At 29.1% G+C, this 12059-nt stretch overlaps 2 protein-coding genes across 2 annotated transcripts in view; both read right to left on the bottom strand.

Moving 5' to 3' along the window:
* LOC145181741 (ciliary microtubule inner protein 2B-like) overlaps nucleotides 1-950 on the bottom strand; it is a 6513-nt gene extending 5563 nt beyond the window's left edge. Inside the window, exons 1-2 of the mRNA XM_090101098.1 lie at nucleotides 823-950; nucleotides 1-188 (exon numbers count right to left, since the gene is read on the bottom strand). The exon at nucleotides 1-188 is cut by the window's left edge and continues 39 nt beyond it. Of these exons, the coding sequence (XP_089957224.1) occupies nucleotides 1-188; nucleotides 823-875 (241 nt within the window). The 5' untranslated portion in view covers nucleotides 876-950. The remainder of the gene's footprint in view (nucleotides 189-822) is intronic.
* Nucleotides 951-1311: 361 nt separating this feature from the next.
* LOC145181740 (hydroxyacyl-coenzyme A dehydrogenase, mitochondrial-like) lies at nucleotides 1312-3045 on the bottom strand. The gene has a single exon (XM_080056895.2). It carries the CDS (start codon nucleotides 2690-2692, stop codon nucleotides 1700-1702), a length of 993 nt encoding a protein of 330 aa, XP_079913021.2. The 5' UTR covers nucleotides 2693-3045; the 3' UTR covers nucleotides 1312-1699.
* Nucleotides 3046-12059: the final 9014 nt, after the last annotated feature.

The raw sequence follows: 12059 nt of genomic DNA, 5'->3' as shown, positions 1-12059 counted from the left end.
CACCCATATTTTTTTCTCGCATTTCAATCAGGTCAAATTTGACATTTTCTTTTTTACTTTTTGTTTTTTTTAAGGGCATAAGCATTCCAATTGGTCGTTCTGTACTGCAATCGTTTTCTGCACGATGCTTTGTTTTACCAATACTTTCTGTAATTTTATATTTCGATTGCGGACAATAACCACAATATCTGATAAAATACAAATTAAATTTTTTTTAGAACAAACGAAAATATTTCTTTCTTGATAAATTTTACCCTCTTCCTTAAAACTCAGTACCAATTTTCTTTCACACCTAAATTTTAGCAAATCGATTTACGAGTTTAAAAACTTCAAATGAACATTGGGGAAATAAAATTTTCATCGCCCATTTTTATGTAGATGATTTGTTTTATTTTAACAAATGATGGAAATTTGATTGTTTGAAATTTTCCAATTATTTAAATCAAGAATACAAAAATTTTAAATTTGCAATAAATATTCAAAAAATATTCTTGAAAAGTTTTAACAACTGTGAGTGCGTTTAAACGGCTAAGGATTTCCACAAATATAGACAGGAACATCGAAACATACTTAAAATTTTTATTGGGTTGGAAAAAAACTTAAAATTATTATTTTAGTTATTTTATGTTTCTATCTCTATAACTTTTTCACTTTTATCTCCCACATAAACAATCTTTTACACACACACAAACACATCTTTTACAAAATTTATTATTTTTTCACTTTCTCATTGTATGTATGTACGTACGTACGTATGTAAGTATGTATATACGTATTAATCATCTGATTGGTTTGTGAAATTTTATTCAAATTTTTTCTTACCCTGGAATATGGTAAGGCTCAGCAGTCACTAATGAACTTTCGTTAAGACGCATTATTGCGCAGGTCAAAAATTAAAAATTTTCCTGAAATTAAAAACGTTACAAAACTGACGTCAAATTGCACTCCTTGTTCTTTAAAATTAGCTAAGAGTCTTTATATTATTTTTGTTTGAAATTAAGGCGTAGAGGTGAAAAGCGATATTTAAAATTCACCAGATTATCCATGGTAATCTCTAATTATGCCAGATAGTCAATTAGCAACTTTAAAGTCATATTTCTATGCATTACATATTTCTTCCGATTAGCAGATTTTTTGTTTTTCTCTGTTTTTTTTTAAGATTGAATGCTTTTCTACTAATGAATGCCAAGTTTCATTAGTAGATAAATATCTAACAATATAACAATATTATATTACTACTTGGATTGCAATATTACAATACTACTTGAATTGTAATTTTTTACTTGCATTGGATTAACAATAAAACTAAAATTTGAAAATTAAAGAAAGTTTCTTTTACAAGAATATTATCAAGCCATATGAGAATTCTTTTTTAAATAAGCTCTCTACTCCTAAAAAATAATCAAATGAAAAAAATTTTCAATAAAATTATTAGTTAAAATATAAGCTTTTAAATGTAAGCTTTTAAAAGAAAACTTTACCATTCTGAGATATTTTTACATTTAGCAAGAATATAAAACAGTTCTGAGGTGTTGTAAACAAAAAATAATAAAACTTTAGCATCTCTCAACATAAAAATTTTAACAATTTTTTTCATATAAGAAGTTTAAGTTGTATTAAAACATTTTTTTTTTAATGAATTTAAAATTCACTTGTTTTAAAACCAATTTGTCAGAGTATATGAAGTATAAACTTGTTATCAGTTGGTATATTTGTAAAACCCTTCTCCATTTTTCTTTCCAAACTTTCCCATTTCAATACATCTATTTAGCGTTTCACTTGGGTTAAATAATGGATTGTTTGGATCCTTTTTATGCCAACCATCGATGATAAACTTTATAGTATCAAGACCAATATAATCAGCAAGTTCAAAAGGTCCCATAGGATATCCTGCACCTAGCTTCATTGCAGTGTCAATATCTTGAGCATTTGCATGTCCCCTTTCAACAAAACGAATTGCTTCCATTATATATGGAACTAGAAGACGGTTTACAATAAAACCAGGAGTGTCTTTGCAAGACACAGGAATTTTTCCAAGATCTTTTGAAAACTTGAGTAAAACATCAAATGTTTCTTGAGATGTTTTTTCTGCTTTAACAACTTCGACAAGCTTCATTAGCGGGACTGGATTAAAGAAGTGTAGCCCACCAAACTTTTCAGGTCGTGATGTCACTTTAGCGATTTCAGCAATTGGAAGGGAAGAAGTATTTGATGTAAAAATGCAATGTTTTGGTGCAACTTTGTCTATTACTTCAAACAGTTTCCATTTTGCATCAAGATTCTCTGTAATAGCCTCTATAACCAAATCTGCACCAGCAACACCTATACTTGGCTCCCTCTCTGTTTTAATTCTGCTCAGAGTATCATTCACAAACTTTGATGCCAATTTCGGCTCGTCAGGAAATTTCTTTTTAGTTATTCTGTCAATAGACTTTCTTACCATAACCATACATTTCTGAAGGTATTCATCTTCCGTATCAACTATAACAACATCAAAATCATTTTGTGCAGCAACCTGAACAATACCAGCGCCCATTAGGCCTCCTCCTATTACAGTAACGTTATTTATTTCTTTCTCTTTGTCGTCTTTGTATGTATTATATTTGGTAGTGGAGTTGAAGAAGCTTCGACCACAAACTTTTAAGATACTTTTACCAGCTGATCCGAGAGTGAACCGTTGTAACAAAGACATTATTGGAGCAAATATATTTATATAGACAGATATGTAATGATTTAGTACAACTATATCAATTAACGTCAAGTCAAGGAAACCTATGTGCTCGGCATGAGATTTATGTATTCAAAACCTTCCATCTTTAAATGAACTACTGAAATTGATATCGATATATAAAAAAAAGCCGTAAGCGGCAGAAGAAACTGTTTATCCTTTGGGGCATAGCAGGGGTGAGTCGCAATCGGAATTTTCTTATCAATAAATCCCATATGAAATTAATAAACTTCTGTTTTGTCTTTCAGCTACAGGCATAAAAGCCTAATGGCTTTAAACATGAATACTAATTAAAAATACATTTTTAAAAGAAGAGATTCATACAATAATTTACTTAAGCAAATTAAGAAAATATTTTCTGAAAATTTTTTAATGAATTACAAAATAAAGAGTACAAAAAAAAGAGTACAAATATTGATTTAGCAGGTTCCGTGTCATTTTACATGGCAGCGGTCATTACATTTTTACGTTTTTTTCTAACAATTTTTAGAATAAGTCTAGATAACATAAATCACTATTTATTTCCTAATGTAATATACCTATGGTTAGGTAATAGAAAATATTTTTCGACTCTCACAAAACTAGTAACTTTTCAGAATGAAATAAGCTGCGTCCGTGATTATTTAGAAACGATTAGAAAGTGATATTTTGAAAAATGGACTTCTCTCGTATATTACGATTGAAGAAACAAATATTATAACCCCTGAACATTCAAACCCGGTTAGAGGTGGGTAATCTGACAACCCGAGACAACACCACGACATTAATTGGGACTAGCATCTGTATTCTTTAAGATGTTTTTGGATGAAAAATCAAATACACCTTAAAGAGTTTAATCACCAAGTGTATTCATAAGCACACCAGTTTCAGCGTGATAACAACTATCATGTGCGCTATTGCACTGTCTTTAAATGAACGCTTTATGGAAGGTTTTAAGTAATCAAACGGATTGTAGAAATTTGTTTCACCAACAAAAAACTGCCGTTTTTTTGTTTAAACTGCAATCATTTTCATTTATTTTGTTGGAAGTTGAAAATCAGTATTTGATCGGTTATTCTCTAAGTCAAATAAGTAAAACTAAATCATTTCCTAATCTCTAGCACACTATTCACAGGATTATTCTTACCACAGAATAATATTTTGCTTAAACTTAAAAATATTTCTTCCCTAAACTCGATTGAGGTATGACCTCGTGGCTGCAAAACTCCGTGATCCAAACCCTCAAAGACAAAATGGAAACTATTTCTGCGATCTTTTTGGAAAACACTCACTACTTCTGCCTATTGCCTGACTACGTTCTTCGCTTGTCTTGATGATATTTATTCATAACTGATTGAGCACGTGATACTTCGCAAGCTGCTGATGACCTAGATTTAAAGTCCTTTTTCATGGTCAGAAGAAAACAATACAACAATCAGTACGTGCATAAGTTATAGTAGGTCGGCAATTTGGTAATCTTTTACTCGCTGTTCTAGGGTTTTTACAAGTTGAAAACAAATCGTTGGCTAACAGGGTACTATGTAAGAATTCAGCATAATATGATATATAAATGCCGCAAGATTCTAAGTTATCCAAAGCACACAATACAACAAACTCACGTGTAGACGGTAACACAAGAAACAAAGTTAAAGATAAACAAAGTTAATTTATAAAATAAAGACAAAATTAACTTGTAAATTTCTTTTTTTTCTGCAAAATTGTGATGGACTGTTCTATCTTTGACATAGAACCATGAAGCGTAAATTAAATTATATTTTAAAATTGCAATGATCAGTGTTTGATATATAAAACTTTGTAATTAAAAAAAAAAATGTTTAAAATATAGAACATTAGGCCGGGTGAATAAAAATGAGCAATTGCTTTACTCAGTAATTGGTCAGCTTTACGTGAATAGAAACTTCAACAACTTTCCTTAAGTTTTTATTCACGTAAAATTGAGCAATTACTGAGTAAATTGCTTGCTTACCTTTACTTGAATAAAAATATGAGGAAAACTCCTGAAGTTTTAATTCACGTAAAGCTGACCAATTACTGAGTAAAAGCAATTGCTCATTTTTATTCACCCGGCCTATTTTTCATAGAACGTTTAAAATAGAGAGTATTTTTCTGTTAAAATTAGGTGAACAATAAACATTATATATATGACTTCTATGATCATAATGACAACTGTAACGACTTCTATGGTCAACGTAATAATTCTAGACATGCTGGGAATTTCATTTTTCTACAATCTAGATTTTAAAATTCTTCAACAATTACTGTTCCAGTTTGTTTAAGGAAAATAAAAGAGAGTTGAGTTTGTAAAAGAGTTGAGGCTGTTGAGTTTGTGAGAGAGTTGAGACTGTTGAGTTTGTGAGAGAGTTGAGGCTGTAAAATTTAATAAAAGAAAGGCGCTTAAAGGTTAAAGGCAAGGGTAAATAAAACAGCAAAAGCATAAATACAATCAAAAATGAAATTCACAGGAGATTAGTACAGATTAATCACTCAAGAAAAATGTTTTTAAGTAATGCAGGTTGCATGCTACCAGATGGAAGAAAAAAACAGGGGAAAAATTTAAGAAGAAAAAAGAAAAACAAACATTTCTTATTTTACTGCCCAAAAGAAAAATATATTATCTAATATATATATATATATATATATATATATATATATATATATATATATATATATATATATATATATATATATATATATTGTTGGATGCCAACTCTTAATGAAGATAATTATGAAGCCATACTTAATGGTGTGAGCTTAATATTTTTCTATGATTTACATTATTATTTAGCACATAGAATTATTTTTTTCTCTTTAGTTTAATGAATGTTTTTTCAGGAAAACTAAAAACTGCAAATTCCTTTTTTTATATACATCTACTTTACCAGCATTTTTATAGAATTATCAGAAACGGCTGAAAAAATTCCGCACGAGGGCAGCAAGAAGCCGAAGCCGGCAATGACCTTATAAATTAACAACATTACAGTATGATATTTTTGTATGATTATAGTCTAGTTTATCAACCAATTAATTGCTTTTAGTTATGGGTAGACAAAACTATGCTCTTAATGACTAACAAATAAGTAAACTCCTGTGATGTAAATCAATTATTTATTGCATCAACTAAAAATCAAAATAAGGATCAAAGTTTACTATAACTTTGGTCATATTACAGGTTTTAAACTAAAGTTATTTTATTTTATAGTTCTACGATTTCTAATGGCATTTTTTCTAAATATTTCAATCCTAAAATAAGGTTTTCATCCACAAATTGTGAAGAAATTTATAATTATAGATGTTCAATAAAATTTAAAAAAAGTACTGTACACTCTGTACATCATTATTTAATACAGAATATTTTCCTCTCGGCCTATTTCATTAAGAGACAAAAAAAATCTACGCTATATGATAGTATAAGAAAAATTTTATTTTATTCAATATTCAAAATGAGAAATTAGTTCCATACAAAGTGGATATTTTTAAGTGATTTAGCCGAGAAACGCTTCACTTGCTTATTTAACAATCCAAAATTTGACAGTGCAGTACTGTATGATCAAAGTATCATATTCAAAATTTAAATTCTTTTTAGTGCGCTACCGTTAAAAAACTTAGTTGAATTTGTTATCTAACTTTACTACTTTTAATGTGATGCTCTTAATGCATAAAAGATAAATATAATGTGCGGTAATTTAACAATTTACTACATTAACTAAAAAGTTGAAATAAAGATTGAAGTTTATTGTAGCCTAGGTCATATTATAAGCTATAAACTAAAGTTCTTTTCTTTTATCTATTAGTTAACTTAAGGAAAACATCAGAAAGAAATTACGAAGAAGAGGCAGAGCAATAGCTATATGAAACTTATCTGGAATTTATGATTGGCTCCTATCATTTAAATCAAAAGATCTTTCTTTTAGTTTAAATGCATTGTAGCCAAAAAAAACTTTCCCTGTGTTTATTGAAGGATAATATAATTAACACAACAACTGCATCTACCAGGCCCTCTCAGAGGCTTAGTGAGGTCTTGTATATCACGCATTTACAGCTGCCCTTTTATATTGTTAATGTAAAAAAGTAAAAACAAAAATGTTTTTCTTGCATTTACCGCAGCAAATGTTCAAACAATTTTAATTACAGAAATGCTTTTTTGGCATTTTGTAACAGCAAGTATGGTAATGATGCCAGCCCATTGACGCATTGTGACGTAGAAGTTGAACGGTGAAAATTATTTACCTTCAACACACTGAAAGAGCGTTCAGCTGTATATTTGATTCTAGTAATTGTTTAGACCATTTTAGGATACATGATACATGCAAAGTAAGAAATATGCGCAATGCAACGCAGACTTTTGGGACCAATGAGATGAATTCAAGTTTAAGCAAATCCTGAAACAAGTAGTGACGCTTGCAGACTATTTGGAAGTTTCTGGAATATATCCGTTTCAAAAATGTATTAAGAGTATCTTAGACAAAACTGATCGGCAGCAGAGGAAAGGTCTTCATTACTCAGAGTATTGAATTGCCATAGAAATCCAAGTAGGGCGCAGATACACTATCGACAGAAAGTTTGAGAAAGGTTATGATCTTATCCGTTTAAGATATTGAAATAAATTGAAATTATTTATTTTCTTGACTTCAATGAGTATCTTTATGTTTTAGCTTTTGATTCTAGTATATCTATATATTTGATTCTAGTAATTGTTTAGACCATTTTAGCATATTTCAATAAACAACAGACACCTATTAGATTATATTCGAATTATCTTGGTTTCTAATTGAATAATCATGTTCAAATGTTTTTTTTATTTTTGTAAAATAAAGATTTGAACTTGATTATTCAATTAGAAGATTGTAGTTGAAATCTATGTTTCTTTGATAGAATAGTATTGTTAGTTCTTTACTTCGATTATAATTATTAATATGTTTAAGAATAATTTTTTTTGTGTTAAGAAAATTTTTTCATAGTTAAAATTTTGTGTTAGTGTAAAAAAACGGGTAAAAGAAAGGAATTAAGTATGGTTGAAAAAGAAAGAGTTCTCGTTTACCACAAAGAGGTTTATTGACAAGTCCAAATTTCAAAAAAAAAAATTGAAAATTTCAAGATGTTGTGTACAAATGACACTACAACGACACAAAGAAACTGATACCAATACAAGTAAAAAATGCACTGGAAGATTTAAAAAAACTAATACATTACTAGGTAGAGAAATAAGGAAGATTTCCATATCAAATAGATGCTATATCGCTAAAAAAATCAGGTCTGTGTACAATCACTTTAACGATGTTAAGATTGGCATTTCCACTGTCAAGGACCGACTGATGAAATTTTGCTTACATGGGGTATAACTGGGGTATAAGAAAAAAGGTTATATTGGTCTAAAAGACATGGAAATTGGTCATTTAAACAATGGAAAAACATCCTTTAAAGAAATGAGTCCAGATTCAAAGTTTTTTGTTCAAACTGTCGTGTTTTCGTGCAAAGATATGTAGGAGAAACGTATTCAGAAGAATGTTAACTACCAACTATAAAATATGGGGGCGGATCTGTCACTTTTAGAGGATTTTTTGGTGGAGAAAATGTTGGGAACACAGAATTGAAGGAATAACGACGAAAAAGTTTGTAAAGGGATTTTGGAACATCAAGTACTGCCGTCTGGCGAAAAATTGTTTTCGAATCAGTATGTTTTCATGCATTGCAATGACTTTATGCACATATTGCAAGTGAAATGGAATGCAATACAACCTCAAAAATTGCCTAAAACGATTCAAGGTATGCCGAAGATCTGTGCTGCTACTATGAAGAATAAAGGAGGTTATTTTAAAAATTTAATTAAAACGTAAGCTAAAAATGGAAATTATTTATAAAAAAAAAGACCTGAAAAGGTTTACTTATTCACTTCTTTCTAAAATTCAGTACCTACTTCAAACTTTCTGTTGATAGTGTATGCCTCATTGATTTGAATCGATACTGAAGGCCAGACAGAATTGAGTCAATAAAGGTAATAGATACTTTCACTTTGTAGTGTTGTTCTGCTTCAGATTGTGTTGATAAACGTCTGCTGAGATAAAAATTAGACGAAATGCCCTCATTCTCAGCTATTACTTTCGCTTCCTATAGAATTATATCCCATTGTTCACGTTGTTCATACGTTGAATGTGTTTTATCAAACAATCAATATTATCTCTTGTTACATCAAGTGCAGCATCCCACAATTGAATCATTGAATAGAAGTTTCAGCCATAAAGTTGACAACAGAACACATTCAAACTTTTACATATACTTTTGAACTGGTTGAAGACGTTTAATAGACATCTCAACAAGGTCTCAGACTAGTGTCTAAATGCCATCTAAAAGACATCTCGATGTTAACACCTTTTAGACGTCTGAATTCAGATGTCTTTGAGACATCTCACATCAATCATTTGTGAGACATCTGCATATTAGATGCCTTCGAGACACCTCAAATTAGTAATCTTAAAGACGGCTACTACGTTAACACCTTTTAGACGTCTGAATTTAGATGTATTTGAGGCATCTCAAATTAGTCATCTGTAAGACAACTACCTATCAGATCTCTTCGAGACACCTCATACCAGTAATTTTGAAGACGGGTAATTTGCTGTAAAAGGGTTACAAAAAATATTAAAATATTTGGACTAAATAAGTGTTATGTAAAATAAATATCAGATGAGTACTTTTATATTGTAAAGATGAAAAGTAAATATTTCAAAAACATGTAATACGCATATAGGGGAACATGGGGTAAGATGACGAATGGGGCAAGATGAAAACATATTGTTATCTTCAAAACTTAACTAAATATGAAATCTGACTGTAGCTAAGAGGGAAGTAGATTACATCTACTAGATTTATTTATGTTTTCTTTATAAATATTATTTTCAGAATCAAAGATAATTATTAAAAAGTTTTTCCTATATTAAGGGAAAAAAAAAATTATCCACTTCTATTTGATTTATTTCATCATTACATTACCAGCCAAAGGTAAGCAAAAATTTCTCATTCAGTTTGTTCAATTTGGAAGCCATACAAGTAGTATTAAGCTATGATAACTTATTTATGTAGAGTTCTGAGTCATTTTGAAGATTAAGTAGCCTAGGGGCAAGATGAACGGGGCAAGATGACTCGTTTGTCGTTTCGCCAAAGTACATGTTTTACCATAAACCTGTACTCTAATAACTTTTGTGTAGCTTAGTCATTATTACATTGCTTTATTATGCATTTAAACATTTTGTTTGACATTTGCTTTATTTTGTTGTGTTGGAATTTGTTATGAACTGATTAGTAGACTTTTATTTGCATAGCCCTATATAAATATATAGTTTAATTGTTTAAAAAATCACATAACCGTTGGTATTACATATCTTACTAACTAGAATTTATGATATCGTGTTATTTGAGAAGGTAATGGTATAATGGAATTTACTTTTTTTAAAGTCGCCATCTTGCCCCGCATACGGGGCAAGATGATAATTTGAGGTAACTTTGGTTAATGAGTTTCTTCCAGGATATTTTTAATTTTTGTATGGTTTTTTTTATGCATACGTGACGCACAATAATTTGTTTTCCACTTTTTGATAAAGTTTTACTTATTGAAACAGTTATTGAATAAGATATATGTGCTTTTCAAAACGTTCGTAATCTTGCGCCATGTTCCCCTACTAGAAGGTACAATACAATTAGAAATTAATTAAAACTTAAATATTTACTTCAATATATTATTTTTTTAGTTTAGCATTCTTACTGGAGCATTTCTTAGTATGCACTGAGTTTTCTTGTAAAACTCAGTTTCCGTTTTTTTCGAAAATTTATGGAATACAGCGTTGTATATAAGGCGGTAGATTTTCATATCCGTAAATTTAGTTTTTTTACTTATGTCAAAGACAAGCTGTTCAATAGTATCACTACTTTGGCATAAATCATTTCTTGCAGAGGAATGATTTGCCTCGAATTCAACATTTTCAGCGGAACCATAAATTTTTTTTTACTAAACATTTTCAAACCAATTTAATAATAGTAATATGCATAAAAATAGAGTTTTAGTTTATAAATCCTATGTGAATAATAAATATTGTAGAGATTAACACCTTTGTGTATATATATATATATATATATATATATATATATATATATATATATATATATATATATATATATATATATATATATATATATATATATATATATAAGAGTGTTATTATAAGTAGTGATACTATTGAACAGTTTGTAATTACAAGACCTTGCAAATATTTTTATAAAAAAACGACACTCAAATAATGAAATAGTTTTACCTTACAACGAAGCAACTATGCCAACTATATCACTACCGTGGATCCCAATATTATCACCAAAACTTCGAAAAATCTTTAGGAAAGCAGGTTACAGGGTAGTCTTTAAATCCAGTGCAAATCTTAAACCTTTGCTAACATCGCGCAACAAAACAAAACTACCATCAAATAGCCATCCCGGAGTATACTTAATAGAATGCGAGTGTAAACAAAAATACATTGGCGAAACAAAAATGAAAATAGCAACAAGAACAAAACAACACCAAAAAAATGTTTTTGAAGAAAAAGTAGAACAATCTGCAATTAGCCATCATAAAATTAAATGTTCATGTAATATAAAATGGGATCAAGTAAAGACGCTAAAAGTAGAACCCAAAAAATTTGAAAGAAAAGTTCGAGAGGCAATCGAAATTCAGTTCAACAAATGCGGACCTAAAAATGGAGGTATGAATTTAGATGACGGTCAATATGTAAAAACGCAATTCTGGACGCCATACTTTTTATACTACGTAATATTAAAGAAGCCCAATTAAAGCGAAGTTTAAAGAAGCCATTAAAAAGTGACATTACCGTTAAAGTTTGTTTGTAATTTAATTTAATTAATAATTTGTAATTAAAGCTGAAGATGCTAGTATCAATAATCTAGCGAAAATTTCTTAGATAAAATAAAAAATTAGTATTGAGAGAATTCGTATTTATTGAAGTTCATATATTAAATTTATTCAACTCTCATACAAGATGTTGTCATTTAAAATATATATATATATATATATATATATATATATATATATATATATATATATAAACAGATTGGGAAAAAATACTGAACTTGATATTTTTGTTTTTAAATCATTTAAAATATTTAAGCAATGGTGGAAAATAAAATTACTATAAAAAGTACTTCCATGAACAATTTTTGAAAATGATTTGAAGGTTTCTTCTTTTACGTAAATGTCTCTTATTCAATATCCTCTTATATTTTTCCTCCTTAGTTTTTTTCATGTAAAAGATATTAAAAATATATTTAAAAC

This window comes from Hydra viridissima, unplaced genomic scaffold (assembly GCF_058129835.1).
Source record: "Hydra viridissima isolate aposymbiotic clone 2 unplaced genomic scaffold, HvirCarnegie_v1 scaffold_10, whole genome shotgun sequence".
NCBI classification, from domain to species: domain Eukaryota; kingdom Metazoa; phylum Cnidaria; class Hydrozoa; order Anthoathecata; family Hydridae; genus Hydra; species Hydra viridissima.
This window is presented reverse-complemented; position numbering and strand designations above follow the sequence as displayed.

Excerpts from the sequence above, each read along its gene's own strand:
- LOC145181740 (XM_080056895.2), bottom strand. The coding sequence starts at position 2,692 with ATGTCTTTGTTACAACGGTTCACTCTCGGATCAGCTGGTAAAAGTATC.